Source organism: Anser brachyrhynchus (genome assembly GCF_964034855.1).
Source record: "Anser brachyrhynchus genome assembly, contig: SCAFFOLD_59, whole genome shotgun sequence".
NCBI lineage: Eukaryota > Metazoa > Chordata > Aves > Anseriformes > Anatidae > Anser > Anser brachyrhynchus.
The window spans coordinates 434,308-453,246 of NW_027663695.1; the positions used below are offsets into that span (position 1 = coordinate 434,308).

The window sequence follows — 18,939 nt, forward strand, 5'->3', positions numbered from 1 at the left end:
TGTCCTCTCCATGGTCACGTAGGTAAAACAACAGGGTGGCGCGGTGTGTGTGCCCACCATATTGTCTTCCTTGCATAGATGAACGTTTACCCCTAATAGCTGAGACACTGGTTTGTACAGGTGGGGAGGAAAATAAACTCTCTTTAAGTTGGTGGATCTCTTCAGAAAGTTTCTCCAAGGTATTCTCTTTTAGCTGGTGGACACTGGTTCGTTCAGGTGAAGGGGAAGATAATCTTTCTTCAAGTTGGTGGATCTTTTCAGAAAGTTTCTCCAAAGCATTCTCTTTTAGCTGGTGGACACTGGTTCGTTCAGGTGAAGGGGAAGATAATCTTTCTTCAAGTTGGTGGATCTTTTCAGAAAGTTTCTCCAAAGCATTCTCTTTTAGCTGGTGGACACTGGTTCGTTCAGGTGAAGGGGAAGATAATCTTTCTTCAAGTTGGTGGATCTTTTCAGAAAGTTTCTCTAAAGCATTCTCTTTTAGCTGGTGGACACTGGTTCGTTCAGGTGGAGGGGAAGATAAATTCTCTTTAAGTTGGTGGACCTCTTCAGAGAGTTTCTCCACAGCTGAGACACAGGCCTTTAGGGAAGAGGAGAGATTTCCTTCGTACTGCCGGAGTATTTTAGTCACTTCATTCACTGTGGGATTCTCCTCCGTTTTCCAGGCTAGCATTGCCAATGAGCTGGCATATGATGATGGGGCACTCTGTACAAACTTCCGCCACATGGGTAGTGTACACCGGACTGCATCTGGATCTGCGGATGTTTGTGCGTCGTCTAGGTCCTTATAAATTACTTCCCGTACGGACAATTCCCTCAGGTACTGAATTCCCTTCTCCATGGTGGTCCATTTGCTTGGTAAACATACAAGTTCTTCCTTGAAGGGATACCTTTCCTTCACAGCTGACAGGAGACGCCTCCAGAGGCTGCGAGATTGTGCTCCATCTCCAATTGCTTTGTCAATGCATGCGTCCCTAGCAAGGGATCCCAGCCGCCTGGCTTCCTTGCCCTCTAATTCCACATAATTGGCTCCGGTGTCCCAGCACCGGAGCAGCCAGGTGACAAGCTGCTCACCTATACAGCGACCAAAATCTTTTCGCACATCTCGTAGCTCACGCTGGTATAGAGTCCGGGTAGTTACTGTTGATTTTTCGACATCCCCATCCTCATCTTCAGTCTCCTGCACCTTTGATGGCCCAGCCTCGTCTTCAGTATGCCCAGACTTAGCAGAAGACTGTTTGCGTTGTAAACGACCTGAGCCTCTATACCATTTTTTCACCTTGTCTACAGGGGCAACTTGCACTGCTACAGCTCGTTTCTCTGACCCAGACACAGGGTCTGCCACAGGGGTTGGAATACCCTCTGCGGGGTCAACTTGCACTGCTACAGCTCGTTTCTCTGACCCAGCCACAGGAGTGGGAGCAGCTGCAGGAGCTGGAGCTGCTGCAGGAGCTGGAGCTGGAGCGGCTGCAGGGGCTGGAGTGGCTGTGGGAGCTGGAGCTGGAGCGGCTGCAGGAGCCGGAACGGCTGCAGGAGCTGGAGCTGGAGCGGCTGCAGGAGCTGGAGCTGGAGCGGCTGCAGGAGCTGGAACTGGAGCAGCTGCAGGAGCTGGAGCTGGAGCGGCTGCAGGAGCTGGAGCTAGGTTGCTAGTAGCATCAATTGCAGCTCGATAGGCACAAGCCAGACCCCAGCACGCTACAGTGATTTGTGTCACTTTGGAACTGCCAGAGTCATGACACCTTTTTTTCAAGCATTCTGCCAGCTTTTTAGGATTTTGCAGTTGTTCAGGGGTGAATGTCCAAAACACTGGAGGTGACCACTGCTCTAGAAACCTGCCCATATCCTCCCACACTCCCTGCCACTCGCAACTATCCCGCCTCAAGAGAGATCTCCGGATGAGATTCCTGAGTAGTTGTTTAACCCTCCACAAAATCTGAAGCGCATTCAGGAGACATAACAACAAGAGCAGGCTGGTCTGAGTATCCCAAGGATATTCAACATCTCGGAGAACCACCGTAACTAGCTCGGGGGATAAGAGGGTGGTGGTGAAGTAGAAAGGGAGAGTGAACAGGTAGGGAAACATGTCTTCCCCTGTCCCCTTCACAGATTGGCTCCCTAACGAAAACAGGCAATAGGTGTAATTGCTAATAGTTTCCGAGATATGGGTTCCAAAGTATAGAGTCGACGTCAGTGCTGAGTACAAATACCAGGTTAGAGTCGTGACCAGATATTTCATCATTTCATAAGCCATTGCTACACCGCACAGTACCATAACAATCTTAAACCAGGGCCCGGAAAGGATAAACAGTGCAACAGGGAGCACATACAGAAAGTAACGCACCATAAAACTCAATTTGGAATACAGGTACAGCAGACTGGAGATTAAGGCAATCAACATCGTGACTAGCAACTATTAAGCAGGTCCAGTACTTATACCAATTTTAGTTTAACACACTCTGGTCAAATCTGTCGATATCTCAACCCTTCGAGCCCCACCTTGGGCGCCAAAAGGGCTGTTGTGGTTTAACCCGGCTGGCAGCTAAACACCACACAGCCGTTCGCTCACCCTCCCCCCTCCCTCTCTGGGATGGGGGAGAGAAACGGGAAAGTGAAGCCGGTGAGTTGAGATAAAGACAGTTTATTAAGACAGGAAAATAATAATAACAATAATAATAATAGTGATAATGATAATAGTATTAATAATAATAATGTGTAAGAAACAAGTGATGCACAATGCAATTGCTCACCACCCGCTGACCGATGCCCAGCCTATCCCCGAGCAGCCCGGCCCCCCACCCCGGCCAGCCACCCCTATATATTGTTTAGCATGACGCCAGATGGTATGGAATACCCCTTTGGCCGGTTTGGGTCAGCTGTCCTGGGTCTGTCCCCTCCCAGCTCCTGCTGCACCCCCAGCCTGCTCGCTGGCAGGACAGAGCGAGAAGCCGAAAAGTCCTTGGCCTGGTGTAAACACTGCTCTGCAACAATTAAAACATCAGCATGTTATCAGCGCTCTTCTCATCCTAATCCAAAACATAGCACCCTACCAGCTACTATGAGGAAAAATTAACTCTGTCCTAACTGGAACCAGGACAGTTGCAGTCGTGCCTGTTGCCACTGTCGAGGATCCAGGAGTGGCTTTACGAGCAAGTGAACATGCGGATAGAAGGCTGCATCATCGTGAGTATCAGCACGACCCCGCGTTACGTCGTTAGTTTGTTTTCCCTCATTCACAATCCTATTTTCTCTTGTCAAGAAAAACTAGCACAAGGGAAAAAAAATTCGTACTTCTCTAACAATTAGTCTTCATTGTCCAGCCTGGGTCAGCAAAGCTGATGATGGTTTGTGTTGTTGCTGAACTAATTGCCACTGTTGCTGCTTTCTAGGGCTTTGACGAGTACATGAATTCGGTGCTGGACGACGCAGAGGAGATTCACTCCAAGACAAAATCAAGGAAACAGCTGGGTATGTCGTGTGTCTGTGCAACCCGAGTGACGCGCGGTCTGAAACCTGCCCGGGTGAGCCTTCTAGGTAGCAGCACTGAGAGGTACCAACCATGTGACGAGCCTTGATGTTGAAGTTCCGTGAGCAATTACTGGCTACATCTCTGTCCCTGATGAGTTTTGAGCTGCTGATTTTGCTGGATGAAGGAGAATCTGTCCCTGCCTGAGGCCAGTTCTGGTCTTTGAAACGTGTAATACCAGGCGGCCTGCACTGGCTGGAGGAGTCTGGTCACAGCTCCTTTCAGCTGCATCTAAAGCCGGTGGCCCTGGGCGATTCTCACACTTGCTGTGATCTCTGAGTCAAAGCCGGGAGCCACGGTAGCGGCAGTGTTTATTTACCACCTGCTGGTGGACAGAAGCAACGATGTGCGCCCAGTGCTGGGGTTTTCAGCAGGGAGAGCGTGCTGCTGGAACGGGGACGGTGGCTGGCGTGGGACTTGTGAGTGTGGGGCAGCTGGCAGGAACAGGACTCTGCGTGATGGGCAAAACCCTGCTCAACCACACAAAATACTTTCTGAAAACATGAGATTATTCTCGGATTCTGGGCTCTCTCTAATCCCCTCTTTCCCTTCTCTTTGCTGCAGGCCGGATCATGTTAAAAGGGGACAACATCACTCTTCCACAGAGCGTTTCTAAGTAGAATTTGCCATCCTTAGAACAAAGGTGGCTGCCGTGCTGCGGAGTGACTGAGTGCCAGGGGAACGCGGCCCGCTGGTAGATAGGAAGTTGGGGTAGATAGTAACTGGGGTTGCATGCTGAGGACAAAAGTCCTTCCTTTGTGGGAGAGAGTTTTTTGTAGCTTGAAACAATACGTGATGTATTTCACAAATAAACATTTTTCACATTAACTGTAAATGTAAACCACTAATCTGCTTGTTTTCAGTCTCTTCCTTCCGTGAATGGAGAAGGAGGAGAAATATAGAAGCGTGGGCTTTTCGTTTAGCTGTGGATCTGATAAGTTTCGATAACGCTATGTGCTTTCTTGACCATTACATCTGCATTATGTGGCCAGGGTGGACTCGTTCAGGGCACGGAAGCCCCACACAGTCCTTGAGCTAGCAGGGTGCTAAGGAGGGTGTTGGAGATTTTGCATACAATTGCAGCCCTTTGTTGCCGCAGTGACAGGTTCCTCAGATTCTTTCTAAACAGGGTTTAGCTTGTTGAGAATCTTTTTGGGAGTGTTTATTGTGGATCAATCGGTAAGAGTATCTTAGTGGGCCTGTGAGGGATTTGGGGCTGTGGTGCAGTAACCCAGCGTTTACAAGTGTTACTGCTATGCATGCTTGTCAAATAACATCTCCAGATCAGAGAGTGAGAGCGGGCAACTGGTTTGGATTAAATCTGTCACTTCTTGCTGCTTTGGACAGAGCCTGTAGATTAAACCCATGTGCTGTTCAATAAGCTGGGGTATCAGATGTGTCGGTTGGGTGTTTATCATTTGATTTATTTTTTTTATCCGTTTGGAGATCTGTCTGTTCTATTTAAGTTTCCCCAAGAGAGCTGAGTTGCTTGGTGCATCGACCAAAGATAAGTTCCCTGGCTGACTTGGGACAACCAGTCCCCTCATTTTCTGATCACAAAAGAAAAAAAAAAAAAACAAAGAAGAAAAATTTTGACTGTAACTGTAACTCAGAAACTAAGATTACCTGAATGGAGAGAAATGAATTTTGATGCACAGGCTGTGCTACAAATCTGTTAATCAGCATTCAGTTTTTCAAAACTTCCATTTGTGTATCATCATCGTGAAAATTAATAAATTCAAAGTGGGAGATCCTTTCCTGAAAGGGAAGGACAGAAATACGAGTCTTGCTGTGGGGCCTACCCAGCGCAGTTCTGCCGCTCCGAGAAGTAATACGTCAGGAGTGTCAAAGCAGACGTTCACTTGCCCTGCCCTACCCTGCTGCTCCTCAGCCCTTGCTCAGGCCTTTTGGGCCATCTGGCCGTCCGTCTGGCCGTCTATCCATCCATCTGGCTGTCTGTCCGTCCGTCTGGCCCTCTGTCCCTCCGTCCCACCGCCCTGCCCCGTCCCTGCCGTCTCCCTAGGGAAGCAAAGAGTCCCTGGGCTGCCTTCAGGGGGGAGGTTCTGCTGAGGAAATTAAAGCTTCCCCCGTAACGGGCGCCTTGCGAGTTATTTTGAGTTCCAACCTTCTGCCTTCCTTTCGTAGCAGTGCCTCTGAGGGGTGCGCTGTAAGGTAGCCGTCATCTGGCGCGCTGCTCCTGCGTTTCCCAAAGGAACTGCCTTCGGGATCTGACTAACTCTGGATGCACGCGGTTGTCACCTTAATTTCTCTGTTAGTTTGCTGAAAACAACCCGCTTGGGTGACCTTGGTGTTTGTTTCTTAAACCTTGGATCGAGGAGGTCTCTGTTTCCTTATGCTGATGTTCACGATGAAAGTGCAGAAGGGATGCTTACTGTTGCCCGGGTCAGTCCTGTTGCCAGGATGGGAATGTTTAGCCTACCGGCCCTCTGGTGCTGTTAGGCTGCACTCGGAGTGTGAGCTCTGGGCCTTATTTCGAAAAGACTGCGTTATTTGAGTGTACAAACCCGAGATATTCTGCGGATAGGTGATTCTCAAAGCACGTCAGAACCACCACTGTGGCGTGTCCTGGAGTCGGACGCACGTTTGACTGATCAGGCGGAGCAGGTGAATTGAATTTGTTGCTGGATGGCGAGGTGTTCTGGGGGAAGAGCTAGTCTAAGGAAAACTTCCTCTTACTGCCCCTTCCCATCTCAAATGGCCACTGCCTGGGGAAATTGCTTCTTTATGACATTAACTACAACGTTACAGTGAGGATGAGGAATCATCATTACTCCCATAGTTATTTGCTGCCAAGCCGCAGCGTTGATTTCAGAGACTTAAAAAAAAAAAAAGGAAAAGAAAGGAAGTATGTATTCTTTCACATACTCTCTTTTCCCTGAGAGTAAAGGTTGTAGCTTCTGCAGTACCCTTCCTCTGGAAACGATTCCCAGTGCCTGCTCAGACACTGGGGAGGAAAATGACAGAGAGAACAATGGAGGAGAGCCACCCGATACAAAGAAAGGAAAAAAGGGGTTATGGATGAACGGAAAGCCACTACATAAAAAATTGGTGCTATCTAAAAATTGGTTAACGGTTTGGGACCTGCAGGTGCTGCCTACACGTGCGTGTGTTGCAGTCGTGCCTGTTGCCACTGCGCAAAATGGAGAGAGCTTCTTTGTCGAATGCAGCATGTTAAAGCATGCGCCATTGCCTGGAAGAAATGCACGGCCTTCCCTCGTGTGGGACTTCTTCCCCATTGATCTGTGGTTTACCTGAAGGTTTACCATAACCTACATAAGTTTCAAAAGCAAGCAAGCAACCAACCAAAAAACAACACCAACATTAAAGAGTGGCAAGGCAGATGCTCATCTGGGGACTCTGACTCATCGGTGACATCACCAAGCAAAGCATTGTGAGCGCTTCGGGTCGGGGCTGCTGTGGCGAGCCTCGCAGCCGGGAGGGAGAGCGGGTACGGTTCGCCTCTGGTGGGTCTGTGTCAGCCCTCTGCCCTGGTGGCTTCGTTAGCAGTGAGAGTTTGACTGCTGTGTTCCCAGCTTTCGCTTCTGCACCGACCGTGTGGCAGAGCCCGCAAGCTGCTTCCTCAGCTGGAAGAGGAAGAGGAGTGACCTCAACTGTGCCGAGGTAAAGCAGAACCGTTGAAAAGATTTGTCAAAGATGCGGGTTGTACCAGCGCAGCCGCTGCAGCTGCAGCAGGTCCTGGAGCATTGCAGAAGCTAGAGAGGGGTTTCTTTGTGAAAAGAATGCTGTAAAAGTGTTTTCACGCCAGAAATTAGGACAAGCGCCTCTGTTGTTTGGATATCCTCTATTGACCTGGCACACTGGCATTACAGCATACCTGGCACACTCTTTGTATTGTTGGTTAAAAAAAAAAAAAAGTGTTTTAGGGCAGGCCAAAAACCTGCCTTGGCACTTCCACATCGCAGCAGTGCTTGCAGGCCGTGCATCCTGGATGCCAGGTGTCCTGGTTCCAGTTAGGACAGAGTTAAGTAGCTCATAGTAGCTGGTAGGGTGCTATGTTTTGGATTAGGATGAGAAGAGCGCTGATAACATGCTGATGTTTTAATTGCTGCAGAGCAGTGTTTACACCAGGCCAAGGACTTTTCGGCTTCTCGCTCTGTCCTGCCAGCGAGCAGGCTGGGGGTGCAGCAGGAGCTGGGAGGGGACAGACCCAGGACAGCTGACCCAAACCGGCCAAAGGGGTATTCCATACCATCTGGCGTCATGCTAAACAATATATAGGGGTGGCTGGCCGGGGTGGGGGGGCCGGCTGCTCGGGAATAGGCTGGGCATCGGTCAGCGGGTGGTGAGCAATTGCATTGTGCATCACTTGTTTCTTACACATTATTATTGTTAATACTATTATCATTATCACTATTATTATTATTATTGTTATTATTATATTCCTTATATTCCTTATATTATTATATTCCTGTCTTAATAAACTGTCTTTATCTCAACTCACCGGCTTCACTTTCCCGTTTCTCTCCCCCATCCCAGAGAGGGAGGGGGGAGGGTGAGCGAACGGCTGTGTGGTGTTTAGCTGCCAGCCGGGTTAAACCACAACACCAGGCCAGGATCTAAATCCGATGGTGCTGTTGGTAACGTGAAGTTCAGGAAGCTCTTCTGGGTTTTTCTGCTCTTCCATGTGGATTTTTGCCCTGTGAAGGTGGTGTACTGAGCTCTTTTCTTACCAACAAATAGGTTTAAAAGCAGTTACAGTTTAACATCTACATGCTTGGGTGTTATTAACACAGCATTGCATACTGAGCTGGTGCTTGGTAGGAGAAAACATAAATCTTACCTGGGAAACTCGGACACTCTCAACTACATACTGCTATGAAGAAACTCAGCTGTAAGAGTGCCCTTAATTAACACATCACCAGAGCTATTGTGCTACTGACGGTTGAAGGCACCTTTTTCCAACGCTGTCTTATTGGAAGTCGATACAGACTGGCAGTATGCAGTTGGTTCCCATCTTCTGCTCCAGCAGAAGTCCTATTTTAATTAACCAGCAGGTCCCTCTGAGTGGCTTTGCTAAAACTCCTGCAGTAGGAAGTATCCTACGAGAGCCAAGTTACTAAACTGATGTGTGGTTTTCCCTTAATCCCCTCACCCCTGACTTTCTAGCTCCTGACGACACTGCCAACGTGTGCAGTGCTAGGTGCCAGCTGCCATGGTTTATATGTACTGTAAAATTAGTGATTTGGGACTTGTGAGCACTGAGAACAGGTTAGCAATTGCTTAAGAGCTTTACTTTCTCGTTCTGCTAATGCACATGAAATTCTTCAGGAACTGCAGCACAAGAACCGTCTTGCACAGGATCTCTGGAAGCAGGAAATAGCCGCTCTGTGGACCTCTCTCTTCCTTTGATATGTTAAGGGCTCTTTAGAAGAGCAGAAGATGGAGCAGCTCTTCCTGGGAGGGAGAACGGGGCTATTCGCAGCTCGTTCCAGTGGTCCCAGGTGTCTCATGGTTGTGACATTTGTGGCTGGGGGAGACCGCTCAGTCGAGTCATTGGTCACCTCCTGGCTTTGCAGAACACAGACTTTCAGAGTAAAGGTGTCGCTGTCGCTCTGGGCCTGGGAGATGGGCGAAACATCTTAGGCTTGAAACTGATTCTCTGCAGAGTGGCGTGCTCAGATCTGAGCACATCGTCTTGGCCTGTTCTGTGCTTCGACCATGGGAAGATGAATGGTTTACCTATGCACCGTTAAATATAATTTGACACCTAGCACACAACACTTTCAGCCCGTGGGGTGCTTTAACAAGCAGGTAAATCAGCGGGGACTGTTTTGCAGCCAGGGCGATGCTGGGTGATTAAAAAGCAGGGTCAGAGCAAGGAGTTTATGGTGTTCTTTCTTGCTTGTCATCCGACTGTCCGCTTACACTGTTCTAAAAAAAAACAAAACAAAAAATCCGAAACGGGGTAAGCATCTTTAATATCTTTATTATAAATGGAAGGCACAAAACAGGCCAGCAACAGAGACTGTCCAAGAGAAATACTTTATGCTTTATAAACAAACAAGAAAGTACCCTTAGGTAGGTGTGATAATCCTTCTCTAATGCATTCTTTGGAGTGCAAAAATATTTTGTTCCCTTCTTGCTCTTCTCTCCAGGACAAAGGCAGAATAGCCAACTGGAAAGTTAGACCAGGGAGGTCAGTTTGTTCCATACTGAGAAAGACAAGCCTGTAAAACAAACCAGACAGATTTTCTTTGGACTATTTATCTTCCTTCAGCAAAGGCATGGTTTATGATACTTGTTGGCATGTATTTCCAGACCCCCAGCTACCGTGACTGTAGTGCATCTGTAATTCTTTTGTACAAAAAGAGTTCAAAATCTCGTAACGCAAAAACTTTACTAGCACCCTGGAGAAAAAAGAAATCTAAAAATCTTGCCAACTTCAATTACAGACCTGCTGAGTGCACCAGAGTTACTCATTTTTATTCAGGCTTTCAGGGGCTAGTTCAGTTGGTTTCTGTTCAGCACTTGGATCGCCATATTGGCAGATGTCAGTTAAAAAAAAAAAAAAAAAAGCTTTTGAGATCTTTTTTAAAATGAGACTGCTTTTATGGCATTTAGGGCTGTGAGGTATCCTTGGTTTTTGCTTTCTTCCCATTCCTTAGACCAGATCCGTTCATATCCTGAACAGCGTTCTGGGTCTCTTCAGGAAAATGGAAGGCAACAAGCAAAATGATGAGCTCCTTGGGCATTCAAAAGAGCTCAGTCTGGAAAAGATTTCAAGTCCAACTTCCATGCTAAGGAGCACCAGTAATTTTTAGAAGTAGATGCAGAGGAACCTGCATGGCACTAAGTGTGTTTCTGAAGGTGCTAAAGGTCAGAAGTGACGATTCCTGTCGATACTAAAGAAGAGAAGGAAACCTTGCACTTAACTTCTGTTTTTATTCCCTTTGTCAAGCAGTCAAAACCAATACCTAATATGAGAACCCAACTTTTCCTCTCTTTACTTTAGATTTGGGAAAATTCCCTGCCAAAAAAATATTTCCTGGAAAATTCACTAGTGTTTGTGTGAGTAAAAGGTTCCAACCTTTTATTATTAATTTGTAAGAACTATTTCATCCGCTTTTGTCCAGAAGAGTCCGAAATAATTTGCACAGAAATGTGCAGCATTTTAATGAAAGGATTCAGAATCACTCTAATTTGAACTTTATCTGGTCTGGTTGCAGGTTTTATGACATTTAGTGTCTTAAAAAAAAAAAAATCAAAATATCTGACTTCACATCAGAAAAAAAAAACCTGCTTGCGGCTAAATAAAATCTGTTGCAGCTCTGGTCATTGAAAAATCATTGGCTGTTAAATTGGACCTAAGTCATCTTTTCTAACCTTTCATGATCTTGCAGCAATGGATGATGACGGATATATGGATTAGGGAACAGCACGTGATGGCAAACCTGCGGTATTTGCTACAGCGCAGAAAGAAAACAAATTGCTTCCAAAAAATCAAACTAATTCAAAATTCTTGGTATCATGCAGCCATGCCACTGGCAAAGTGAGCATTGCCCTGCCTCTCAAAGCTTGCTGTATCCTTGGTCTGCTGTCTTCCTGCTGTTAATTGATTGCAACTCTACGTGTCTGATCAGGGCTACGAGTTGTTCTCGATATGGATACCATACGACATATACTGTGCACGCTTGTGTGTATAGATATGTTTATCCTGTATGCATGTACATATGTATGCATATTTGTGTGTTGGCCCCCAGATCATTCATGTTATAAAGCATTGGCCTCGAAGGCATACTCATCAAAATATTTTGTAGATCCTCCATTTTTTTCTAGCTCCCTCAAAATGAGAGAGTTTTTACGCGCTCTCTGCATCAAAAAGGCAAAAATTCTGATTTCCACTGTCGCTCTCGCTAACTTTCTATCACTCACTCCTCGTGTGTGTCTAAACACATATGTGTGTATGCGTATGCACATTTGTGTATTTATATGCACTGGTGCATTTTTTGCTGTACAGGTAATAAAGACGGGGAAAGGTTTTTGTCTTTTCTTAATAGGTGAAGAAATCTTGAAGACCAGAGATTGGAACATACTGAATTTTAAATTAAAAAAAAAAAAAAAAAGTTAAATTGTCCGGCTGTGGAAGATGGATCCTCATTTTTGCAGCCACTTTGAATCACGAGTTCATCTCTAAATGCGCTGTTTTTTTTTGTTTTTGTTTTGTTTTGTTGGGTTTTTTTTTTTTGGTTTTTATTTTTTGAAGAGCTAACTAACCCTGGCTGTCTCCAGTCTGAGAGAGTATTCAAATGGACTTGCTTCCTCCATTAGTTATAAGCTGTTTAAAAGCACATCCTATGTTTGAATTGTGGATGAGAGGCTCCCTTGGCAAAGTGAGGAGGCAAATTCTTCCTACCCCTTTATCATTAATTCACGGATTCAGTGTTGGTTCGGCCTCCAGGAGAAGTTCACTGGAAGTCTTTGAAGATCGATAACTTTGCTGAGGTTGTCCAGGTAGGTGAACTCGAAGACCCACAGTGACTGGAACATGCTATTTAACGCGTCATACTGCATTCTGTAGCAGTTACTGGTAGCCATAGTTGATCATTGCCTTGCACGTATGATCAGGTGTTTTTTTAAGAAGTGACTCCATTTTCAGGCTTTTTTTTTCCATTTTTTTCACGAAGGGGTAGAGTAGGAGGAGGAAGCAGAATGGTCTTTGGTTAACGTGATAACCAGATAGATTCTGAAGTCTGATAGATTCTGGGCCCCATAGGACCCACCCCTGTGACCCCCGGAGGGCCCCCGGGCGCAGCATAGAACCCACCCCGGTGACCTGTGGTGCTTGTACACAGTGCACTGAGCTGCTTGTACACAGTAGGGGCTTGCATTTGGGGGGGTGTTGGGAGCTGCTTGTACAATATAGGGATCTGCATCTGGAGGGGGTTGGGAGCTGCTTGTACACCTTTGGGACTTGCATCTGGGGGGTGCTTCGGAGCTGCTTGTACACTGTAGGGTCCTGCCTTGTGCAGGGTTTGTAGCTGCTTCTACACCTTTGGGGTCTGCAGCTGGGGGGGGGGGGGGGTGACAGGTGCTTGTCTGCTGTAGGTGGCCACGTTGGGGGAGTTGGGAGCTGCTTGTACACTGTAAGGGTCTGGGTCTTGGGGGGGGTTGCGGCTGTTTGTACACCTTTGGGGCCTGCCTCTGGGGAGGGTGGGGAGTTGCTTGTATGCCTTTGGGGCCTGTGTTTGGGGGGGGGGTTGGAGTCTGTGCCGGGGGGGTTGGGAGCTGCTTGTACACTCTAGGGTCCTCTGGCGGGCTTTGGGGCCTCCCTTTGAGGGGGGTGGTGGGAGCTGGTTGTACACCTTTGGGGCCTGCGTCTGGGGGGTTGGGGCTGGGGCCGGGACCTGGGGCCTGCATCTGGGTGGGGTGGGGTCCAGTTCATGGGGGGGGGGGGGTTGGGAGCTGCTTGTGGACAGTTGGGGTCTGCATCCAGGTGTGGATAGGGTAAGGGGATAGGTAAGAGGATAGGTAAGGGGATCGAGGTTGTGGGAATAAAAATATTTTTGCACAGTTACATCGTTTAGAGGGAAGGAAGGTGGTATTGAGATATGCTCACAGTGATAAGAAAGCTTAACAGACAACCTTGTAAAATGCAGACAACCAGAATCCTTAGAGCAATTGGGTAGAAATCACGGTGTAAGAAACATTACCACCTCAAAGAGGAAAACAGTCAAGAAAAAAAGAAAATTGACTTGTAACAGGCCAGCAGCTGTGTATTTTCTGTGAAGCACCGGATAGATTGTGAACCTGGATTACCCAGTCAATGGGGAAACAGGGGAGGGTCCCGGTCATCAAGAGGAAAAAAAAAAATGTATATAAACTGTGTTAGGGAACTAGTAGGTGGCTTGTGGGACGCCTGCCATTGCAATCGTGAATAAAAATGCTACTTCACTGAGATCCTTGCCTGAGCCTATGGTATTGGTTACAGAGTGTTTCTAACAAGGTGTTAGGGTTTTAAGGTTTCTTTTTTTTAAGGTTAACGTGATAAGCAGCTAGATTGTGAATTCAATTGTAGCAACCTGAGGCAGTAGCACGGACGTTTTTGAGGCTGTACTATATTTTCCTTGTTGGTTTCCTTTTGGTTACAGGGAGACAACTGTTCCTTCCGCCACTGCGAAGCTGCTCTGGGGAACGAGACGGTCTGCACGCTGTGGCAGGAGGGTCGTTGTTTCAGGAATGTCTGCCTGAATGATTCAGACACATGGAAATTGATGTGAGTGCCTAAAGATGTGTTCTCAAAATAAATCAACAAAAGCATTTTTCAGTGCCGTAGGTGTGCTGATTGTGCTTTTGCAGGACAGATTCATTTGCTTTGAAATGACACTGGTTTCTGTTACCAGGAGAGGGGGTGGGAGGAAGGAGAGGGAAATAAAATCAATGCCTTAGGTACGTCTTAGCAAGATTTTCTTTTATTAGATGCCGACAGTATTTTCTCAACAGATGCAGAATAACTGCTAACTAGACTGCTAAAACCTGCTGGAGCAGGGGGGTAATAAACAGGCTGTACTAGCCTCCTGAGAGCAGGCTTGATAATGATCTATCAGGTCTCTTGTGTCCCGGAGTCCTTCAGATAATGCTGTTCTAGCTGCCTGGGCTAGGAAGCAGTGGGGAAAGTTAAAGGTGCAGAAGAACGACGTCTCCAAGAAGTAGTTCTGGATAGAGTTAACCTAGGCAATTTAAGATGTTCTTTTTCCCTCTGAATAATCCTAGTATAATCCTAGGTGTATTAGTTTAACCCACCCTAAACTGATGTCTGAGAGTGCCTGTCTTCTCAAACTGAATGATGACAAAGCTAAACGTGCATAGTGGTTACAGCTTCTGCAAACTTTGTGAATATGCCCGGAAATACTATACTTGAGTGATAAACTGACCTTTGGAATGATGTTTCAGCACTGTATTGTGACAGCCCTATCGCTGTCGTGACCTGGAACTGTGCATCTCTTTGCAAACCTTAGGTGCATGTTATCACGAGCTTGTCTTTCTTTCTGTCTTCAGAAAAAGCGCGCTGAGATTCCCTGCTACTGGGAGAAGCAGCCAGTAGGCTGTCAGAAAGCCAACTGTGCTTTTCATCACGCAAAGGGACGTTACATCGATGGAGTCTTCGTTAGAGTGAGTTTAGGTCCTTTTTCTTTAAGTATTGAGGAATTAATTTTGAATATTCCTTAGTGGGTGCCAATACTGTAGGAGACATCAGGTACCCGTTCATTTGTGAGTGCAGGAAAAGGTCTGCAGTCCTAGGTGGTCAGCTAAACCGAGTGTCCTGCTGGTGTACTGCTGGTATTTGTTTTCTGCTTTCATGCTCAGCTTCTCTCTGCTTTGTGTGATATTTGCCTTGCAGTTTGCTTTCTGTTGTTTCATCTTCTGCTGGGTGGCAGGGAGATGTGTTGTTGTTTGAAGGCAAGTCATTGTTCACGGTGTAAACAGTGGCGGGATGGGCAAAAGGAGATGCTGCATTCATTGCCTGTGCAGGTTATCTGCCTTACCTACCAATGCTCTTCGTGCATTGTGGCCAAAGTTTTAAACTGCCATGTTACTGATGATCCTCCTCTTCCTCTAGCTACACTGCCAAGTGTATCAAATCACGATGATTTGAAAGTGGCTCAGATGTCACTGCAGCAAAACAAACTTTCTGTCCAGTCCAATGCCTCTCCATAGCTAAGGGGGGTGACGAAAGTGGAAAACTCGGAAAATGTCCCAAGCCCTACACACCCTCCAGTTGTAATCAATGCTGCAGATGATGATGAAGATGACGATGGTGAGCATGCTTTGGTTCTTGGAAGGACTTTGTGCTGTAAATGAATGTATAAATCACAGATGAGCTGAGGTCTGACTAGCGATAGGGCAGGCAGTCTGGTCAGCTCGCTGGTGGCTTTGTCTGGCGGTCAGTGGACAGAACCTGAAATGCTGGAGGAAAGCTTAGAACCACTCTTGGCTTTAGCTGGTCTGTTGTGTAAAGCTCTATGTGAAAGTAGGAGGGAAATTCCTTTTTCTTCTGTCTGAAGAGTAATATGTTGTGTAGTAGTTAAAGCTGCAGAGAGAATCTAGAGTCCGAGATGTTTTGTCCTAGTGTAGTCTCCTTACGAGTTCATCAGGTCAGCGTAGCTGTATTAAAAAAAAAGAAAAAAAAAGCTTTTTTATATGAGCCATGGACTGGAGTGTCATCGCATGAGCTACATAATCATGAACAATCTGGTCTATGCATAGCTGAACAGATTTTTCCCCTTCAGACCAGCTTTCTGAGGCAGGAGAAGAAACTAAAACTCCCATCCAGCAACCAGCTGAGGAAGGCCAAAATGGATTACGGATGATTTCCACTCGGAAAGCCAGTGCTACTACTGCTAAGCAAGGTATTCCGGCACCTGTAGTAGGATAAATCGGAAGGAGAACTTGCCAATGAACTCGAAAGCAATGTGGCGTAAAAACACAACAGAATGTAGGGGTGCTGAATGGACTCGGTTATTTCCATGATCTCATTTCTCCCTAATAGCATCATGTGCCCATTGGGTCAGAAAGTTGAACTGCTTTTCTTTCCTTTTGGAGAACAAAACAGGGCCACAGCATGGAGTTTAAATGGCTGCACGTGCAGCCTGGCAACCACTGTTGAAAGCCATATCTAACGATAGAGGGATCTAATATCGTGTCAATGGATTAAAATTAAAACTACAATTTTTACCCTGAAGGGGGAAAGGAGGGGCAAAATGCCATTGATTCTACGGTTCTTTCAGTTGTGAGGAGTGTTGACGGGGTTTATTGTAAATGCTTCTGAAAGTTCCTGAGCACTAAGAAGCCTGAGGATCTGTGGTCCTCAGTGAGTGCCTCTAAGCCTTAGTCTCATTAAGTGTTTTCTGTTTTCAGAGGACGGTCTGAATTTTGGAATAAAAACACTTGAAGAAATCAAATCGCAGAAAATGAAGGAAAAAACTAAGAGACACGGTGGTGAGTTAATATTCCCTACTTTCTTACCCTGTTCACCTTCATCCCGTTTGACGTTCTTTTTTAAAAAAGAAATTCTTCCAGTAATACCGGGTAGCTGGCTATGCTTTGGTGAATCCAACTATTTGCCAAAGAAGTGAAATTTGATTGGCTTCAGAATGGCAGGTGATGGTGGCTGGGAGCTGCTTGAGGGAGAGACTTCCATTTTTAGCTGGGGGCATCGAGCAACCTGATTCTCAGCCAGCTGGTATTCTAGATGGGAATTGCAAGGGCAACCAGAGGCAAATTAGTCACCTCTCTTATTTACATGCTCTGGTCACTGTATGTTTGACAGTAACGGATAATTAAAGTTCTGTGTTCTTTGCGATAGTTTGTTATGTTTGGTAAACTTCCTTATGTTTTGCTTGCTCTGAACAGAAGGTCCTTCAAGATCTTCTCTTCCTCCCGTCGATTCTATGATTTTTCCTGCTCCGGAAAAGGAAAATGTCCGGGCAGGGGTGAGAACTGTGACGCCGTCTACAGAGGAAGGTAATAATTAATGCTTTTGTTTTGATTTCATTCCTCCTAAACTGGAAGGTTAAAACAGGAGCTCCGGAGCTCCCGGGGTCCCGCCAGGGGTCACCGGGGTGGGTCCTCGGGGGCACCTGGGGGCTTGCCGGGGGTCACCGGGGTTTGTACTCGGGGGCGCCTGGGGCTTGCTGGGGGTCACCGGGGTGGGTGCTCGGGGGCGCCTGGGGTCCCGGCGGGGGTCACCGGGGTGGGTCCTCGGGGGCGCCCGGGGGCTTGCCCGTGGTTACTGGGGTGGGTCCTAGGGGGCGCCCGGGGTTTTCCAGGGGTCACCGGTATGGGTCCTTGGGGGTGCCCGGGGGCTTGCCGGGGGTCACCGGGGTGGGTCCTCGGGGACGCACGTGGGCTTGCCGCGGGTCACCAGCGTGGATCCAAGGGGGTGCCCGGGTGCTTGCCGGGGGTCACCGGGGTGGGTCATTGGAGGCGGCCGGGGGCTTGCCGGGGGTCACCGGGGTGGGTCCTCGGGGGCGCCCATGGTCCCGCCGGGGGTCACCGGGGTGGGTCCTCGGAGACGCCCGGGGGCTTGCCATAGGTCACCGGGGAGGGTACTCGGGGGCGCCCAGGGTCCCGCCGGGGTTTACCGGAGTGGGTCCTAGGGGGCACCTGGGGCTTGGCGGGGCTCACCGGGGTGGGTCCTCAGAGGCGCCCGGGGGCTTGGCGGGGGTCACCGGGGAGGGTCCTCGGAGGCGCCCGGGGGCTTGCCGGGGGTCACCGGGATTGGGTCCTCGGGGGCGCCCGGGGGCTTGCCGGGGGTCACCGGGGTGGGTCCTCGGGGCTCCTGGGGTGCCGCCGGGGGTCACCGGGGTGCGTCCTTGGGGGCTCCCGGGGGCCTGCCGGGGGTCACCGGGGTGGGTCCTCGGGGGCTCTCGGGGCCTTGTCGGCGGTCACCGGGGTATGTCCTCGGGGGCGCCCCGGGGCTTGTTGGGGGTCTCCGGGGTGGGTCCTCGGGGGCACCAGGGGTCCCTCTGGGGGTCACCGGGGTGGGTCCTCGGGGGCGCCAGGGGTCCCTCCGGGGGTCACCGGGGTGGGTCCTCGGGGGCGCCCGGGGACTTGCCATGGGTCACCGGGGTGGGTCCTCCGGGGCGCCCAGGGTCCCGCCGGGGGTCACCGGGGTGGGTCCTCGGGGGCGCCCGGGGTCCCTCCGGGGGTCACCTGGATAGGTCCTCAGGGGCGCCTGGGGTTTGCCGGGGGTCACCAGGGTAGGTCCTCTGGGGCGTCCGGGTGCTTGCCGGGGGTCACCGGGGTGGGTCCTCGGGGGCGCCCGGGGGATTGCCGGGGGTAACCGGGGTGGGTCCACAGAGGTGCCCGGGGGCTTGCCGGGGGTCACCGGGGTGGGTCCTCGGGGGTGCCCAGGGTCCCACCAGATGTCAGCAGGAGTGGGTCCTCGGGGGCGCTCGCGGTCCCGCCGGGGGTCACCGGGGTTGGTATTCGGCGGCGCCTGGGGGCTTGCCGGGGGTGACTGGGGTGGGTCCTCGGGGGCCCCCGGGGTCCCACCGGGGGTCACCGGGGTGGGTCCTCGGGGGCACCCGGGGCTTGCCGGGGGTCACCGGGGTGGGTCCTCGGGGGCGCCCGGGGGCTTGCCGGGGGTCACCGGGGTGGGTCCTCGGGGCTCCTGGGGTGCCGCCGGGGGTCACCGGGGTGCGTCCTTGGGGGCTCCCGGGGGCCTGCCGGGGGTCACCGGGGTGGGTCCTCGGGGGCTCTCGGGGCCTTGTCGGCGGTCACCGGGGTATGTCCTCGGGGGCGCCCCGGGGCTTGTTGGGGGTCTCCGGGGTGGGTCCTCGGGGGCACCAGGGGTCCCTCCGGGGGTCACCGGGGTGGGTCCTCGGGGGCGCCAGGGGTCCCTCCGGGGGTCACCGGGGTGGGTCCTCGGGGGCGCC

The 18,939-nt window shown here is 49.6% G+C and overlaps 1 protein-coding gene and 1 long non-coding RNA gene across 2 annotated transcripts; both read left to right on the forward strand.

Annotated features, from left to right (window-relative positions):
- Positions 1-3,078: 3,078 nt before the first annotated feature.
- Positions 3,079-4,140, forward strand: LOC308187019 (small nuclear ribonucleoprotein E-like; the record flags this gene model as incomplete). Its single annotated transcript, XM_080609172.1, has 3 exons — positions 3,079-3,177; positions 3,384-3,462; positions 4,085-4,140. Coding segments are annotated over 3 exons (234 nt in total), but the record flags the coding sequence as incomplete, so codon positions are not given.
- Positions 4,141-15,149: 11,009 nt separating this feature from the next.
- LOC308187016 lies at positions 15,150-17,017 on the forward strand. Its single transcript, XR_013944415.1, has 4 exons — positions 15,150-15,317; positions 15,790-15,909; positions 16,418-16,498; positions 16,913-17,017. It is a non-coding gene; the product is annotated as an uncharacterized lncRNA (long non-coding RNA).
- The last annotated feature ends 1,922 nt before the right edge of the window (positions 17,018-18,939 follow it).